At 47.0% G+C, this 15,946-nt stretch overlaps 7 protein-coding genes across 7 annotated transcripts; 4 read left to right on the top strand and 3 right to left on the bottom strand.

Moving 5' to 3' along the window:
• Positions 1–859: 859 nt before the first annotated feature.
• On the top strand, positions 860–2,088 carry N7469_005455 (glycoside hydrolase family 28 protein; the record flags this gene model as incomplete). The annotated part of the gene is made up of 3 exons (XM_056644375.1): positions 860–1,507; positions 1,564–1,693; positions 1,760–2,088. The coding sequence occupies 3 exons, from the start codon at positions 860–862 to the stop codon at positions 2,086–2,088; spliced, it is 1,107 nt and encodes a 368-aa protein (XP_056501189.1).
• A 502-nt stretch (positions 2,089–2,590) lies between these two features.
• On the bottom strand, positions 2,591–4,851 carry N7469_005456 (uncharacterized protein; the record flags this gene model as incomplete). Its single annotated transcript, XM_056644376.1, has 5 exons — positions 2,591–4,096; positions 4,157–4,344; positions 4,395–4,482; positions 4,548–4,680; positions 4,733–4,851. 5 exons carry the CDS (start codon positions 4,849–4,851, stop codon positions 2,591–2,593), a joined length of 2,034 nt encoding a protein of 677 aa, XP_056501190.1.
• A 1,445-nt stretch (positions 4,852–6,296) lies between these two features.
• On the top strand, positions 6,297–7,452 carry N7469_005457 (CIA30 family protein; the record flags this gene model as incomplete). The annotated part of the gene is made up of 3 exons (XM_056644377.1): positions 6,297–6,378; positions 6,438–6,671; positions 6,740–7,452. The coding sequence occupies 3 exons, from the start codon at positions 6,297–6,299 to the stop codon at positions 7,450–7,452; spliced, it is 1,029 nt and encodes a 342-aa protein (XP_056501191.1).
• A 218-nt stretch (positions 7,453–7,670) lies between these two features.
• Positions 7,671–8,729, bottom strand: N7469_005458 (phosphoribosylaminoimidazolesuccinocarboxamide synthase; the record flags this gene model as incomplete). The annotated part of the gene is made up of 3 exons (XM_056644378.1): positions 7,671–8,044; positions 8,121–8,496; positions 8,580–8,729. The coding sequence occupies 3 exons, from the start codon at positions 8,727–8,729 to the stop codon at positions 7,671–7,673; spliced, it is 900 nt and encodes a 299-aa protein (XP_056501192.1).
• Positions 8,730–8,937: 208 nt separating this feature from the next.
• On the top strand, positions 8,938–11,579 carry N7469_005459 (putative anaphase-promoting complex subunit Apc5; the record flags this gene model as incomplete). The annotated part of the gene is made up of 7 exons (XM_056644379.1): positions 8,938–9,643; positions 9,696–9,789; positions 9,851–10,265; positions 10,310–10,448; positions 10,501–10,607; positions 10,668–10,804; positions 10,856–11,579. The coding sequence occupies 7 exons, from the start codon at positions 8,938–8,940 to the stop codon at positions 11,577–11,579; spliced, it is 2,322 nt and encodes a 773-aa protein (XP_056501193.1).
• A 396-nt stretch (positions 11,580–11,975) lies between these two features.
• N7469_005460 (cytochrome c oxidase subunit VIa) lies at positions 11,976–12,775 on the bottom strand (the record flags this gene model as incomplete). The annotated part of the gene is made up of 5 exons (XM_056644380.1): positions 11,976–12,021; positions 12,161–12,168; positions 12,236–12,395; positions 12,495–12,519; positions 12,607–12,775. The coding sequence occupies 5 exons, from the start codon at positions 12,773–12,775 to the stop codon at positions 11,976–11,978; spliced, it is 408 nt and encodes a 135-aa protein (XP_056501194.1).
• Positions 12,776–13,072: 297 nt separating this feature from the next.
• N7469_005461 (DNA-(apurinic or apyrimidinic site) lyase APN2) lies at positions 13,073–15,282 on the top strand (the record flags this gene model as incomplete). Its single annotated transcript, XM_056644381.1, has 5 exons — positions 13,073–13,117; positions 13,334–13,466; positions 13,520–14,298; positions 14,379–14,753; positions 14,809–15,282. The coding sequence occupies 5 exons, from the start codon at positions 13,073–13,075 to the stop codon at positions 15,280–15,282; spliced, it is 1,806 nt and encodes a 601-aa protein (XP_056501195.1).
• Between the last annotated feature and the right edge of the window lie 664 nt (positions 15,283–15,946).

The following is a 15,946-nucleotide window of genomic DNA, read 5'->3' on the forward strand; positions in this document are numbered from 1 at the left end:
CTCGGCGTAGGACTAATTAAGTCAAGTCCTTCATATTTCATCTTGTGATTTCGTTTTTGGTTTAAAAACTGTCTTATCGCCGCTCAATACCCAATTGATTGTATGTTGAGCATCTAGGACTTTGTTACTTCTTCACGAATGAAATTTGAATTCTCGAGATCGATAATATGTGCGTAAAGACGCTGCGCTTTCTGTCCAGAGTCTATTATCTTGTAGTGTCTACCAACAATCCATTGATGTGCCCTTTCTATACTACTCTAAGTCCCTTGAAACATGTGGATTTTCTAGAGATTTCTTCACAATCCAAGGAAGCAATCGAAGCAATCCACTAGTAGAATCTCCTACCACCACTATGCAACCCGAAGATTTGCCGCCGAGGACCCTCCAGATCTCTATATTGACTCCCCACTTAGGGCTAGCTTATGTCTTGCTCCGAAACAAGTCTACCCAAGCCCATCCAAAGACCGAAAACACCAATTAAGCCTGCATTTCACCTTAGATTCTGACTATCCCTAAACCGGTCATCTCCCCGTAAGGCTAACGATTTGGTTCGAAACTGAAACAAAAGCCACGAACCTGAGTGTACCATGTTATCAAGGAGGGAGATAGTATTGGATGAAAAACTTCTTTTTGGTATCCACTTCTCAATGTAATAATATTCGGCAACCTGCGGATAATATAGCCCATATATTGAAATCCCTGATCTAATCCTAATTGATTCTGAGTATTATGATTCTAGAAGTTGTCAATTGTATCAGTAGACCCAATGGTCAGGATATAAAATGGTGTCCCTAGCGCAGGAAAATCCCTGTCATCACTCATTCCATTTTGAAATCAACAAGGAATACATCCATTTACCATGATGCCCAACCTCAAATTGTGCCTCATCGGCTTGCTCGGTGCCGCCTCTGTCCAGGCTGCACCAGCTGACCTGGAAGCCCGCTCTAGCTGTACCTTCTCCGGTTCCAAAGGCGCCGAGTCCGCCATGAAGTCCAAGACTTCCTGCTCGACCATTACTCTCTCCAACATCCAAGTCCCCGCCGGCAAGACTCTCGATCTGACAGGTCTGAAGAAGGGAACCAAGGTCATCTTCGAGGGTGAGACTACCTTCGGCTACAAGGAGTGGAAGGGTCCTCTCATCTCTGTCTCCGGAACCGATATCACTGTCGAAGGTGCTTCCGGCCATGTTATTAATGGTGATGGTGCTCGTTGGTGGGATGGAAAGGGTACCAACGGTGGCAAGACGAAGCCTAAGTTCTTCTATGCTCACAAGATGATCAGCTCGCACATCAACAATATCAACATTAAGAACTCGCCCGTGCAGGTCTTCAGCATCAACGGTGCTAATGACCTTACCCTGAACAAGATCAATATCGATAACAAGGATGGTGATAGCAAGGGTGGTCACAACACTGATGCTTTTGATGTTGGTTCTAGCGAGAACATTCACATCAACAACCCTACTGTCCACAACCAAGATGACTGCCTGGCTGTTAACTCCGGAAAGGTAAGAAGATTCTTTAATAGACTGGATAATCTTTACTAATTGACTCTTCTTTGCAGAACATCAAGTTCTACGGTGGTAAGTGTGTCGGTGGACACGGTATCTCCATCGGATCCGTCGGCGGACGCTCCGATAACACAGTCGACACTGTCACCATCGAAAACAGCAGCATTAGCAACTCCCAGAATGGTATGTACACTCTTCTCACCTCATGCAACCTTCTTCCCTCGATTCCTCTGGCTAATTTCATCAAAGGTGTCCGCATCAAGACCGTCTCCGGCGCCACTGGTTCCGTCAAGGGTGTCACTTACAAGGACATCACTCTCTCCGGTATCACCAAGTACGGCGTTGTCATCCAGCAGGACTACAAGAACGGTAGCCCTACCGGTACTCCCACCAATGGAGTCCCTATCACCGGTCTCACCCTGAACAACGTCCACGGCTCCGTCGACAGTAAGGCCACCGATGTCTACGTCCTCTGCGCCTCTGGTGCTTGCAGTGGTTGGAACTGGAGCGGTGTTAAGGTCACTGGTGGTAAGAAGAGTGACAAGTGCAAGAATGTTCCCAGCAGTGCTTCTTGTTAAATGGTGATTGTGTCTCAATTTGGACTGAGTGGTCTGTTGTGATATTCCTTTCTTCTACGATGTATTATTATTATTTCTTTACTGGAGATTACTTCACGCTTTGAAGTGGCCTTCAAATCAAAAAACAATCAATTGATTTGAATTGTAACAGTTATTAGCAATACATGATTTCGTTTCGTACAGGAAGTAGATAACCGACATGTCTTCAAAATAGAAAAGGTCATACAAGAGAAAGCATTCGAAGATTGAAAGAAAAAAGAGAACAGAGGTAGAAAGAGATAGTCAAATAACAGACAATTGTGTAAAGCAAGACAAATCGTGCAAAGTACAGACGCAACACCCAGTAACAACACAATATCAAATATGACACCCCCAGCTAGCCCAAGATTGAATAATATCAACAAGCAAAGAAACAAAGAAACAAAGTGAATCAACACTCCTTAACAAAAACATCACAAAGATATCAATAAATCACAGTAAAAAAAAGCAATTTCTTCTTGCTCTATTTCCCCCGTTCTTTTGAACGCCCCCGTTTCTCCTCTTCCTCCTGCTCGAAATACCGAGTAACCTCCTCGAGTGTACTATCATCGCAATTGAGGCCACGCTCAATATTTGCCTCCCGAACCAAATCAGCTATAGATCGACCAGTAGCAGTGAAAGAACTGTCATTGAGTGTTGGTGTGCTTGCCAGTGACGGTGTGCTAGCCAGCGAGGCTGGACAACTTGAAGAATTCGTTGCCCTTCTCTCCGCTAGTCCTACCCCGTTGGTATAATGTTCTTTGGCAGCTTCGTCAAGGTGTCCATACACAGAGTGTTGTGTCACGGTCTCGTCTGACTGGCCTGACTTGGCAGATGCTGAATCCGCTTCTTGCCCATTACCCTCTTCTTCCTCTCTATCTTTGATTAAGATTTCAGTAACTGCGTCGGTGTGATCTCCAGAGTCCGAGGCATTGTCTTCAGCCGATTCCGTTTCGTCACTGTCATTTACCAAGGTCTCTTGCTCTGAGTCTGAATTTGGATTTGATCTCGACTTTGTCTCTGGTGCTGGGCTTGTCTCATGCTGGGTGTTCGATGATGGCTCTCCGTTTGTGTGGCTGGCTTCTTTCGGGGCGGAATCTGTATTGACTGGTTGAGCTAGCTGAGCTGGTGGCTGTACTGGTTGGTATTCTGGATTCATATGTGGATTGTATGGCCTATTTGGTTCTGGCATGGGGTTTCCTGGTCCCTGATGGTATGGTAGTCGATATTGCTCCTGTGCATATTGTCTGTGATGAAATGGTTCCTGGTAGTATGGTTCCCAAGGGTACGGTTCCTGGTGATGTCTTTGATACTGTCCCGAATATTGTCCTGAATACCGTGGGTCATAGTCCATTGGCTGATCGATCAGTCCATACACTCGACCATTTAGAAGCATATATGGAGTATCGTAGTTGTTTGGCAAGGGCCGTGGATTTATGGGTTCGCGGTGGCCATTGACGATCATTGGCCCTTCGTCCACTTGATGCCCTTGACTATATCCAGAATCTCGTCTTCTCGGGCCCATGCTTGGGGCAACGTAGCTGGAGTTGTCGGTATTGTATCCATTTACTTGTGGATGGTGATAGGGTGTCTCTGGTGCCTGGGGACCATGATATTGCGAGGGTATAAATGGGGGAGCTTCTCCTGTTAGTCTGGTTCCGCCATGAGACTGGGTGGATGCTGGAACGAATAACTGCGAGACAGGAGGAGCATAAATAGGATACCGCTGCCCTCCTTCATGATTCTGATAGCCCTCTGGATAGTATTGAAGCTGACTGTCACGCTGGAGCGGGTGGCGAGAGAATCTTGAGCCTCCCCGGTCATGACCCCTATAATTCGAAGGGCCGCTACGATGGGACGCATTTCCATTAATATGAGCCGTGCGGTTTTCACCGGGTTGCCAGTTCAAGATAGGTTTGCCGCCGTCGGCAAATGGGTTTTTCTCAAGATCGGTCTTCTGTAAACAGTATTGACTGTTCGATTGAAAGTTCTAAAACAATGTGAGTAACACAGAGTTCGGAAGAAAGAGTTGAAACTGAGTGATATATACCTTGACTGCATCGTTGTAGTCCTCCACATATGCGAATGTAACTATACAAGCTGCTGTTTTGTCGCTGTGACCAAAAAGTGTGCATTCCTCGACGCAAAGACCCTGGAGAGCACCATGGCCCTGGAGAGTGTCTCTTGCTGCATCCTCAGTAATGGGAGTACCTGATCGAAGGAACAGACAGCCAGTTCCTGTAATAGTTAGTTTTGCAATTATTGAGATGTGTGGAAGGGATACTCACTTTGGCCTTTAGATTGCTCTATTCTCAGAGGACGATCGTGCAGGGTTTTCCCATTTAGCTCCAAGGCCCTTGTAGCGTGTTCTATTTTCTATATGAGAATTAGAGTTAATTATCTAATTAATCAGGAGATGAAAGACAGGATGAGCAACATACCACGAATTGTACGAATGCACCTGGCAGTCCTTTGTGCTTATCGACCTTCACTTTTGGATAGCAACGACCGTATATTGTGAACATTGCTTCCAAGTCCTTTTCTTGCTGCTCTTTCGACTGCCTCGAAGAGATACTGTGAAATGGTTAGATAAATTTTAGAATGTCTAAGGGATATGGACACCTACTTTCCAACGAAGAGACAAGCATCGGGAGGGTATAGGCCCTGCGCGTTCTTGGCTGAGGGTGTCTCTGACTGGCGATCTGCCCGGATGGGATAATATACGGTAGGCTCGTTAGAAATCATGGTTTTGAAGGCTGTGATCACAAAATTCCAATAAATAAAAGAGTGTGTTCCTAGGGTATGGGGTTGGCGTTAACAAATATAGCAAATTCTCCGCAAAAACAGCAAAAATTCGTTGGTCTCAAGAAAAAGATGGATGCATGGGAAAGGAAAACCGCAGAAGTCCCTCACAGACATTCTTGCGCGAAAATTATTCTTCTTGAGATCTCCGACGCCTATTTAGGAAAAAATGTAAGTACTAAGCCTCTGCTGGGCTGGCCGCAAGCCGAGGGAAATCCGGGTCAACCAAAGCTTCATCCTGGAGACCAATCACTTGAGACAGGAGGCTAGCGCTAATTACCAACGCAAGTACAGTTTTGACAAAAAGCGGCAGTTGTACTACAGTGGAATATTCCGTTGCGTGTATGAAAATTTTATGATATTCTATATGTCCGATATCAAACAATATGCGCGACCTCTTCCAATCATACTGCCATCCGATTTCGACCAAAAAAGGGATATTACACCTCAAATAAGCCTTGAATATAAGAGACTATGCGCACAATTGATTTTATAATGAGAAAAAAAATTCAAAAGTTAGCAAGGTGGTGACGCTTGTCATGCGTAGGTTACTGATATATTTGCTTGGAACTCCATATAGTACTAGATATCTCTCTGGAGAACCTTGGAACGGCTGTACGGCAGAACCTTCGCTGCCATACCCCTTGAAGTTACTAGTACTATGTAATCAGATTGTAATCACCTTAAATCGAGGGACATTTGTTGCCATTCGCAAGTCTCCTGGAACATTTGCTTGGCCCTGGTGATTTAGCACCCAAACTCTGTATATTATCACAAAGTCTAGCGATCACTACGAAGAATTATGACGTGCTACAATTGGTACTTGCATAATACAGTATTTTCAGGTCTATATAATATGAGTCCGATTATACTTTCTCGGTCCAATGTATATCATGTTGTCCACACCATGATGCACCGTGTATCATGGTTTGATTAAATACATGCCTTATTATCTCCCCTGATTCTAGACCGGGCGAGCCTCGGCCAGTAATTTAGTCAATAGCGCACTAATAATATACTAATGATGTATTAGTGCGCTATTAAGAAAGTTCTCTGATAGCTTCAAGTCGAAGTTCCAATTCCCGCTTAGTATACTTAGTACGTATTTTGCTTGAGCATCATGTAGGTTGCGCAATACGAGCTAACTTAGCCATTACTACCTGGTATTTCTACGAGAGTACGGCAAACTACCACTGCGGATTACATTCGAGATTGTTTAATTACACGAATAATCATCTTCTAAGACTTCAACTTGTATAGCAAGTGTAAATATTTCAGCTCCAGTTAGGGTTTGGACTGCATTATCTTATCGCGGATGATCGGCGCCCGGTCCTTTCCGTCCGTCTTCACGCCACTGCAGCTTCAACTTCACAACTCCGCGCCTCATCATGTTTCCCACCAGAAGATTGGCCTCTCAGGCCGGCTTTCTTAAGCGTAGCGCCGATGAGTTTGGCCGCCTCGCAAAATATGGTACCGCAGAAGCTCTAACCCAGTGCAGACCTCTCGTTCGCAAACTGACGTTGTTCTAGCCTTCAATGCCGAAGGCATGCAGACACCGACAAAAGCGTATACCCTGCTCGACTTTGAAGATAAATCCTCCGTTGAGGGGTGTAAGACTATGGCCGACCGTGTGGTAGGTGGCTATAGCACTGCCAGTTTGGATTACGAGCCCGGTCTACCTTCAGCGAATATCCCGCCTCATGCTCGATTCCATGGCAAGATTTCCACAAAGCTCCCACCGAATTTCCGCGTCGACAGAACCGGTACGCACCAGTTCTATATGGTAAAATAAATGGTCGGGCTCGAGCTAACTGTACTTGATGTCGAATAGGATATGCCGCATTCCGCAATCAAGATCGAGGTTTCTGGCTTTTTGGCCGACTCTACTGGGATCTAGACCCCTACTCCTACCTTGCCCTTCGAATCAAGTCCGATGGCAGAAGATACACCGTGAATATTCAAACGGATTCCATCGTTGACACCGATATCCACCAACACAGATTGTATACCCGACACCATCGCGTGCGCGGTACGCCAAAGCCCTCATCGCGCAGTTCCACCTCGTCAGATTCTCGTGAGCACATGAAGGAAATGTACCCTCGTGGTATTCCAGAAGCACTAGGTGACGCCCCTCCCGAGTCCACAATTATCTCCACCTCCTCTTCAGCAACGACATCCGGCGGAACAGGCTGGGAGACTGTCCTATTGCCGTTGAACTCGTTTGTTCGGACAAATTTTGGATACGTGGTAGAGCCGCAGACGTCTATCATGCGGAACCGGGTGAAGAGTGTTGGTATTGGTCTCACAGATCGTATCGACGGCCCGTTTGACCTGCGTATTCATAAGATCTGGGCGACGAATGGTATGGACGAGTTGGATGCTGCAGATGATAAGCGCATCTGCGGAAGTGATGCACTCCCTGTTGACGAAGGTGTTCGTACGGGTTGGGCTGCATCTAAGATGCATAAGAAGGATGCCGATGACCAGCAGAAATCCAAGACGAAAAAAAAGGGTTTAGGGGGGTCTTCGTTCGGAGTGGGATGAGTGATGGCACTCGAGATAGCCATATATTCCGTTCTTTTCAATTGCGATTTGCGTGTATTGTACATTAAATTAAAGAATAATTGTTTCAGCTTCAACTAGTTGATAACACGGACAAATATATTCATTCCAAACATGACTTCGAAAATTCTCATTTTATCGTTTTCACATCTAAGCTTCATATATCTCTAAAGAAAGGCATTCGCCCCATTCTTGGTAAATTAGTTACCGCCAGTGATCTTCTCCCAAGCCTCCTTGTACTTCTCAGCGGTCTTCTGCTGGATCTCCTCGGTCATCCGAACACCATCCTTACCCTTAAGACCCTCGGCAACAAGCCAGTCGCGCAGGAACTGCTTATCGAAGCTTGACTGACCACGACCGACAGCGTAGGAATCCTTGGGCCAGAATCGAGATGAATCGGGAGTCAGGACTTCATCGGCAAGCACAACCTCGTTGGTCTCCTCGTCGACACCAAACTCGAACTTAGTATCGGCAATGATGACCCCGCGCTTGAGCGCATACTCGTGCGCAACCTTGTACAATTGCACAGCAAGCGCTTCAACAGTAGAGGCATATTCTCCAAGAATAGCGGCAGCTGCACATTGCCAAGTTAGCTTTCCACAATGAAGAACTCAGAGAATATTTGTCACTCCTTTCTGTGCGTAACGTACCTTGATCCGGGTGGATGTTCTCGTCATGCTCACCCTGCTCTGCCTTTGTGCTAGGAGTGTAGATTGGACCATCGGGGAAAGCCTGGCTCTCCTGAAGACCTGGAGCGACCTTGATTCCGTGAACGGTGCCAGACTTCTTGTATTCGTTCCAAGCGGAACCGGTGATATATCCACGGACAATGGCTTCAATGGGGAGAATGCGAAGCTTGCGGACTTGCATGCTACGGTTCTGGAGAACGGGGCGCAAGGACTCGGGAATTTGAGGAGGGAGATCGAGAGTGATGAAGTGTGTGCGTAGGGAGGGGACGGCTTCCTTCAGAGCGTTGAACCATGTGCGAGTGCAGAGGGTGAGAAGAACTCCCTTGTTGGGAATACCCTGGAAGATACCATTATTAGTTTCTCGTCATATCCATGAATTGACTGGAAGAGGCCATAGTGGAGTGAAAGAATAGAGTATACATTCTCCATGATCACATCGTAGGCGGAGATGCGGTCGGTTGCGACGAACAGTAGAGTCTTGTCGTCAATTTCATATAAGTCGCGAACCTTACCCCGAGCAACGAGGGGCAGGGCGCCTTGCAAATCAGTAGTTGTCAGAGCTTCAGCCATTGTGGGAATGCAATTGAGGAAGAAACGAAAGAAGAAAAGGAAGAAGCAAACCCGCAAATGCGTCATGCGATTAATTTTTGGCGGGGCACACGCCATTTCTGCCTCAGGCGCTTATCCGGCTTTATCGCGTCGCGTGAAACTCTCAACTTTCCATTTGATATTTACTCAAACTACACGCAAAATGGGCCATTCATGAAAGGAATGAATCATGGCTCGTTATTTGACACCCTGGAGAATCTCACTTCTGTGTTTGATCACCGTATACACTGATGGTGTTGTCCCAAACTCGTCTGCAATTCATGTGTTGTCCTTCTTGACCGCGGGTCTGTTTCCTTTAGATCCCGCCGATAAGCAATGGGAGAAACATTACCTGCCCGGAATTGAAGAATTGGAGGAAACATTATCTCATCATGAGTCGTCAATACCGGGTCGTACGCTATGGGATTTATTTCTGAAGAAGATTTGGTCTCTGGACTCGCTAGATGCGTTGGAGGAGTTGATGAATGACGTTCTACCATCCCTGCTGTCGAAGACGCGCGAGCAATTGATCCAAGAGCGTGACAATGGTATTGAACCTGAAGAGGATGGGATGAGGTTGTCGAGGAGCTCGCCACTGGGTATGTTTATCCGCAGAGCTTGTCTTGAATACACTCGGTTACAGTTTCATGACTCGGTGAGGCTATGGACTGGATTCGTCAAGTATCGCTTGCCAACGTATCATATGTGGGCAAGAAGGAATCCCTCCGATGAGCAGTCACCGGTTGATATCAATCTGGCATTAAATGGCTTGGATACCACCAGCTATCTTTCTCAGGTTGTCTATGGGAACTTCGAGGAAGAAACGCAGGAGGAGGGCTCTGTTAGTGTGAAGGATGCTGAACGTCTGGTTGAGTTCCAGGTTGGTGAACTGCAAAGTAAGTTGCAACTCCTTTGAGATATACCGCACCAATGAGCTCACAAGTACAGGACTGGGAGGCAGAGTTCCAGATGAGATGAGGGCGCAATTGAAGCATATAATGACTTCCGAATCGTCTGTTCCAGTATTGATGTACTACCTTGAGTATGTTTAGTTGACACCGCTGTCTGATCTACCTTGATGGAATCTCTGTTAATGAGTTCAGGTACCTCGACGCCTGGCGAGCTGGCGACTATACATCGGCTTTCGATAATCTCCATCGCTACTTTGACTACACTATGCACAGCAACGTGGACAGAAGCGCTTATCAATTTGCTCTTCTCAATTTAGCCATCATTCAAGCCGATTTTGAGTGCTTCTCAGAAGCCATATCCGCCGTGCAGGAAGCTGTTGCAATTGCCCGTGAATCTCATGACATGAACTGCCTCAACTTTTGCATGAGCTGGCTTTATCATTTCGGCAAGGCTTTTCCCGAACAAATGCGAGAAGTACAGAATAGTGGCATGCTGGGTAATGAAAAAGAAGGTCTTGCATTCCTCAAGGCCAAGTCAAAAGAAACTGATATGTGGTCGCTTTTAAGTACCACATTGGTGAGCGAGGCGAAATTAGAGATGCAACAGGTACGTTTCTACTTAGATCTCCGCTCTTATACTGGGACTTGTAGCCTGACGCATCCCAGGGTGAAAGTCTCGCGTCTATTATTGAATGCTTTGTGCGAGCTTCTCATGTCAATATGACCAAAAGCCTCTCAACATCAACAGGCACACACATGCAGCTGCAAAGCATCATGTATGCCCGAATAGGTAGGTCATCTACCCCCTTCCATTTAGAGTTGAGGCTCATTTCATTTCACAGGAGCTACCCACCTCTCATGGCTAGATACTGAGGTATTTCGCGAATGCTATGCTGAAGGATCTCCCTATGATGATTTTGTTAGAATCACCTTCCGAAACTGCCAGATCGTATGCCCTTCTACTTCGCATCCCCGTTCAAGATACTCGAAAGCTGACTTGTCCTCATAGCTCGCACAAAAAGGCAACTACAAGGAATCCTTTGCTCGTATGAACAAGGTCGAACCAGAGAGACTCCGAGCTTTCAGATACAATAATTCGTGGACCTACTACTCGGGACTACTTCAATTACGGCGGCAGATTTGCCGGTGAGTATCCTCACTCCTTTTCTCAGTGACCTATGTCTAACAAATCTCTAGAGACGATAAAGTAGCAGTTGAGCACATTCTCAGCCAACTCCGAGCTGTCCAGCTTCTAGAGTTTGACATGCGTCTGTTACTAGCATTTCACACCATTGAATTTACCATTCGACAAGGTGACTACGGACGCGCACTACGAATGGTCGAACAAGCCGCCCACTCAATGCAACCAGAGAACTTCGACGTCCACTCACAAATTAAACTTCTCTGCCTCAAAGCCCGCATCCTAGAAAAATCTGGCCACCCACAACGAGGTTTTTCTCTCGCAATGCGCGCTGCCAGTATCGCTCACCGATCAAAACTTCTTTTCGACCTGTGGGAATCTATCTGCACCCTTGCTGCTGTTCTTCTCAGTCTGCGTGAATTTGAAGCAGTCGTCGAGCTAGTCGAGAGCATCATGCCTCAGACCTTGGAATCGGAGGACTTTGCCCTTATCGCTCGCGCATACTCGCTTCTTGTTGATGCAAATATGGGAATTGCCGGGGAACTATGGTCGACGTTGGGTAAGGAAAGTTTACCATCAAGGAAAGAGTATGTCAGTCGGGCTTTGGGATATATTGATTCCGCGTATGACTCTTATGAGGAGATTGAGGATTTGCTCGGTCAAACGGAGATGATGGCTAAAAAGGCGACTGTCATGCATTTGACCGGCGACCCGGTCCTCGCTAATGATTATGCCGCGAAGTATCTAGATTTGCGTAGGCGGAGGGGAGCCGAGGTCTGATTTTTTCCCCTTGAATCTGTATTTTTAGAGCTTTGGGGCGTTGAGCCGGAAATGAGATTTGATACCACAGTGAACTTGTCACTGTAATGTTCATATACCAAGGTACCTTGCCTGTTGATCCACAGATCCACTACTGATGGTACTGGTAGGGTGGTCTTTAAGACCGGTACGGACCGAAGAAATGATCTAGGAACAAATGAAATATCACGATTGATAGAATACGGCAAAAATCCACTTCGTTCTGCTAATCACACACCCCTGGAGAACCCAGCAGGCTCTATTCCCGTGAAACATCAGCGCGATAGAAATACATATACAATGGCAAGGATGTCTCCAAAACGCGTTGAGAGCTCGATTCACAGGGATTGTTGTAGATTTTGTAGTTCAGCGATTACCTTAGGTAGGCTTGTCCTTGTTGCGGTAGTTGACATCGGAGTTCCAGCTGAAGAGATGTTAGCGGGAGAGATTCTTTAAAATGGAATAGGCGAGATCTGTGGAATTGGAAGAGAAATATATGCTTGGTCGGAGAGCATAATTCGTGCTCGGTTTGGACGTATGTGCATGTGGCGGTTGAAACTCACAAGATAGTCTAGAAAAAGAGTCAGCATTGAAATCATTCGGCAATTGTTTCTTGTTTTCCAAGCGCGAGAGCTTACCTTGTCACCATCTCCCCAGGGGAAGTTCTTGCTGCGGATGTTCTGGTAGGGGTACTCGGTACGCTCCTCCAGAGGGGGCATGTGGCTCCAGTGCTCCCAGTGCTCGGTCCACAGGTTGTAGGCGTTCAGGCCACCACCAATGAGGCAGGGAATGACAGCGCTGTAGGTTGAAAAATTAGCAATCAATTGAACGCGAGTCCATTGTCATTGAGCGGCGTTCTAGTCCTCGAGGCAAAAACTGGTGGAAAGGGAGGCGTACTAGATGGAGAGCTTGCGCCAGAGATCTATGAAACCATTGAGTTAGCACAAGTTATACGAATCGATTGTTGATTGCAGGACGTTATCCTGCAACACAATTGCGGTGCACATACCGCTGGTGGAGGCGGCGTGGTGCTTGACAGCAGCACGCTCACGGTTGAACTCGTTGTCGGCGATCCACTCAGGCTCAGCCTTGGCGGAGTTGAAACGGCGCTGAGCAGCCTGGCGGACCGGAGTCGAGCGCGTAGCACGCTGGGAAAAGCGGGCGGCGTTGCGGAACATGGTGGGTGGGTGGTGGAGGGGAGTGTGGCAGAGTTGTCGTCGAGGAGATCGTACGTTGAAATCGAAGCCGCTTTAGTGGACTCCCGTGATCCCCCGGCTTATGTAAGGCGACGTCACTCCACATTCACGTGATATGTCCTTGACGGCAGGGCGAGCTTCATTTGTTTAGTCTTGACCTTGAGCACCAATTACTGAGAGCAGAGGGGCGTACAAGGCATTCTTTTGCTCTTTATATGGGGGATAACCCGGTCGTCATTTTCCTGGACATGCGGACTTTTGCAAAAGAGACTGTCAGCCATGGGATTTCGCATAACCACCTGGAATGGTAAGCTTGTTGATTGGGTTCAATGATTGACATAAAATAATGTTCAGATGCTAATGTATGGCATATAGTCAACGGGATTCGGTACGTACAAAGTAAAAGGGTGCCAATGGGTTGTGGTTAATTGCATTTCAGAAATCCATTCTCCTATGAACCATGGAGAGGGACCAAGACCTTTGAGGTGAGAAAATTGATATTGTGGAATTGAGAAAGACCATGCTAATTTCTTCGCCAAGTCCATGTTTGATATACTGGAGTCAGACATTGTCGTTTTTCAAGAAACTAAAATTCAACGAAAAGACCTTCGAGATGATATGGTTCTAGTTCCCGGGTGGGACTGTTATTTCAGTCTTCCGCGAGTTAAAAAAGGTGAAGATCCAACTCCCAGACAGCTTACTATGACATCCTTTAATCAAATTCAGGTTACGCTGGTGTGGTTATCTATACACGAAACGCGACATGTGCACCTATTAGAGCTGAAGAAGGTATCACAGGCGTCCTCTGCCCGCCTAATTCATCGGTACCTTTTCGTGACTTGCCATCAGACCAACAGATAGGTGGATACCCTACAGCTGAGCAACTCGCACGCTCGAATTGTCGGATTGAGGACGATTTCGAAGGGGCTGAAGGAGAAGATGAAGGAAAGCCGGCAGTAGAGGCGAGCATCGATGCAGCAACCTTGGATTCAGAGGGACGTTGTGTCATTCTCGAGTTTCCAGCGTTTGTGTTGATTGGAACCTACTGTCCGGCATATCGAGATGAAAGCCGAGACTCTTTTAGAATGGATTTCCTCAATGCCCTCGACGCTCGTGTTCGCAACCTCACTGCTCAGGGGAAGCAGGTGTTCCTTACTGGAGACATCAATATTTCCAAATGTCCCATAGACTCCGCCCATGCCCTTGAAGGCATACGAAAGTGTGCCACGACTAAAGAAGAATTTCTCTCCAGCCCTCCTCGAAAGTTATTTAACGAGTTGCTCGATGATGGCGAGGTAGTGGGAACACGCGAAACCGGGAGAGAAAAACCAGTCCTTCACGATATTTGCAGAACGTTCCACCCAGCGCGTCCCGGCATGTATACCTGCTGGGACACGCGACTCAATACACGACCAGGAAATTATGGATCGCGAATAGACTACGTGTTGTGTAGTTTGGGAATGCGGGATTGGTTTACCAATTCCAACATCCAGGAAGGATTGATGGTATGTTTGTTTGGAGTAGAGCTGCCACTGGCTCGGCTTCCAATCCATGAAAGATCGACTGATCTAACGAATTGCTTCAGGGCTCTGACCACTGTCCCGTCTATGCTGTTTTCAAGTCTGAAGTACGGCATGGAGGCAATACAGTCCACATAAAGGATCTCATGAACCCTCCCGGGATTTTCAAGGATGGCGAGCGTCAAGAAGTGTATTCCTCAAAGCTTATGCTGCCAGCATCTGGACGCCTTCTCCCCGAATTCGATGTGGACAAGCGGAGGAGCATCAAGGATATGTTCTCCCGGAAAGCCTCAAATTCACCTAAACCCAGCTCTACTCCTACTATACCGAATACAGGCAGCACCTCCAAAGAAAATGGCGATCCTCCAGCCTCAACTCCTCCAACCGGGGGTCCACCATCACTATCCCGCAAGCGGTCACAGCCGCTTCCAATCTCGCCAGTCAAACGTTCGAAGTCTTCAGCCGCGACTTCCAACGCAAACACCCCCCGGCCAGAAAACCCTCGCCGGCTTTTTCAAGCCAAAGGCAGCCGGTAGCAGCGCAGCTCCAGTAGAGCAGTCTTCTTCGACTGAGTTGAAAAACACCACCGAGTCGACTACCACGACGGACGTCGCCTCTTCTAAAGTAGTGTCGACGCCTGAAGATAACGCGCCCTCTTCATCCACAGAAACACCGCTCACAGACCTCGCGCCGAGTAAACTTGGGGACGACATGGTGATTGACCCGATTGTCAGCAAGCAAGATTGGGGGAAACTCTTCACCAAGAAGCGAGTTCCCAAATGCGACGGGCATTCAGAGCCATGCATTAGTTTGACAACCAAGAAACCAGGCATGAATCAAGGCCGCGCATTTTGGATCTGCCCTCGGCCACTTGGACCTAGTGGGGAAAAGGAGAAGGGTACACAGTGGCGATGCTCGACGTTCATTTGGTCGAGTGATTGGAACTCCTCGAGCGCAACGGAGCCTTAGAGATGAAAAGTGAAGCATTTAATGTCGTAGATTCAGATACCCTTTCATCATGGCATGGCAATCGATTTAGCCTATCTTCTTCCCATTTTCCCGTCTTTCAATATTATTTCAACCCATACAGTGTAAATAACTCAGTTTTGCCATGTGATGCAGTGCCCGTTGGACATGACTCAACTGAATATATATATATGTTTAGAAAAAGGTATGAGGAATTGATTCCATTCCGCCAAATGGAGACAGATTGGGAGCTCTTCAAGCTATTGTGGAGTGTGCTGAAATCATGCCCGAACTTTGCGGGGAGATCTGCGGCAGTCTTAACTGTGGCCCCAATTGCTAATAACTTACTGTCCATGTAAAATTAATCAAACACACTAAATTGACGATCGAGTAACCTTTAATGTCCACATTAATTTTATTAAACTCACTGTATAATTTATTGTGTTTTCAATCAATCAATTGACATGAATACTCCCATCTCGCTGGGATATTAGGGCTGTCCAAATCACAAGACTGCCGCGCTTTCCTCCGCGCAACTTGACAACCTCATCCAACGTCAACCACTTCATCCCACGTCTTTTCTTTGTCCTCGAAATGTCAATATCCCTGAAGCAGTACCAATCAGATGGATGCCCTTCATTTGATCCCGGCCTTTGTGGCGCACAGC

The sequence above is a fragment of the Penicillium citrinum genome (assembly GCF_028827155.1).
Source record: "Penicillium citrinum strain IBT 23319 chromosome Unknown utg000004l:1.0-2404223.0:1.0-2405248.0, whole genome shotgun sequence".
Classification (NCBI taxonomy): domain Eukaryota; kingdom Fungi; phylum Ascomycota; class Eurotiomycetes; order Eurotiales; family Aspergillaceae; genus Penicillium; species Penicillium citrinum.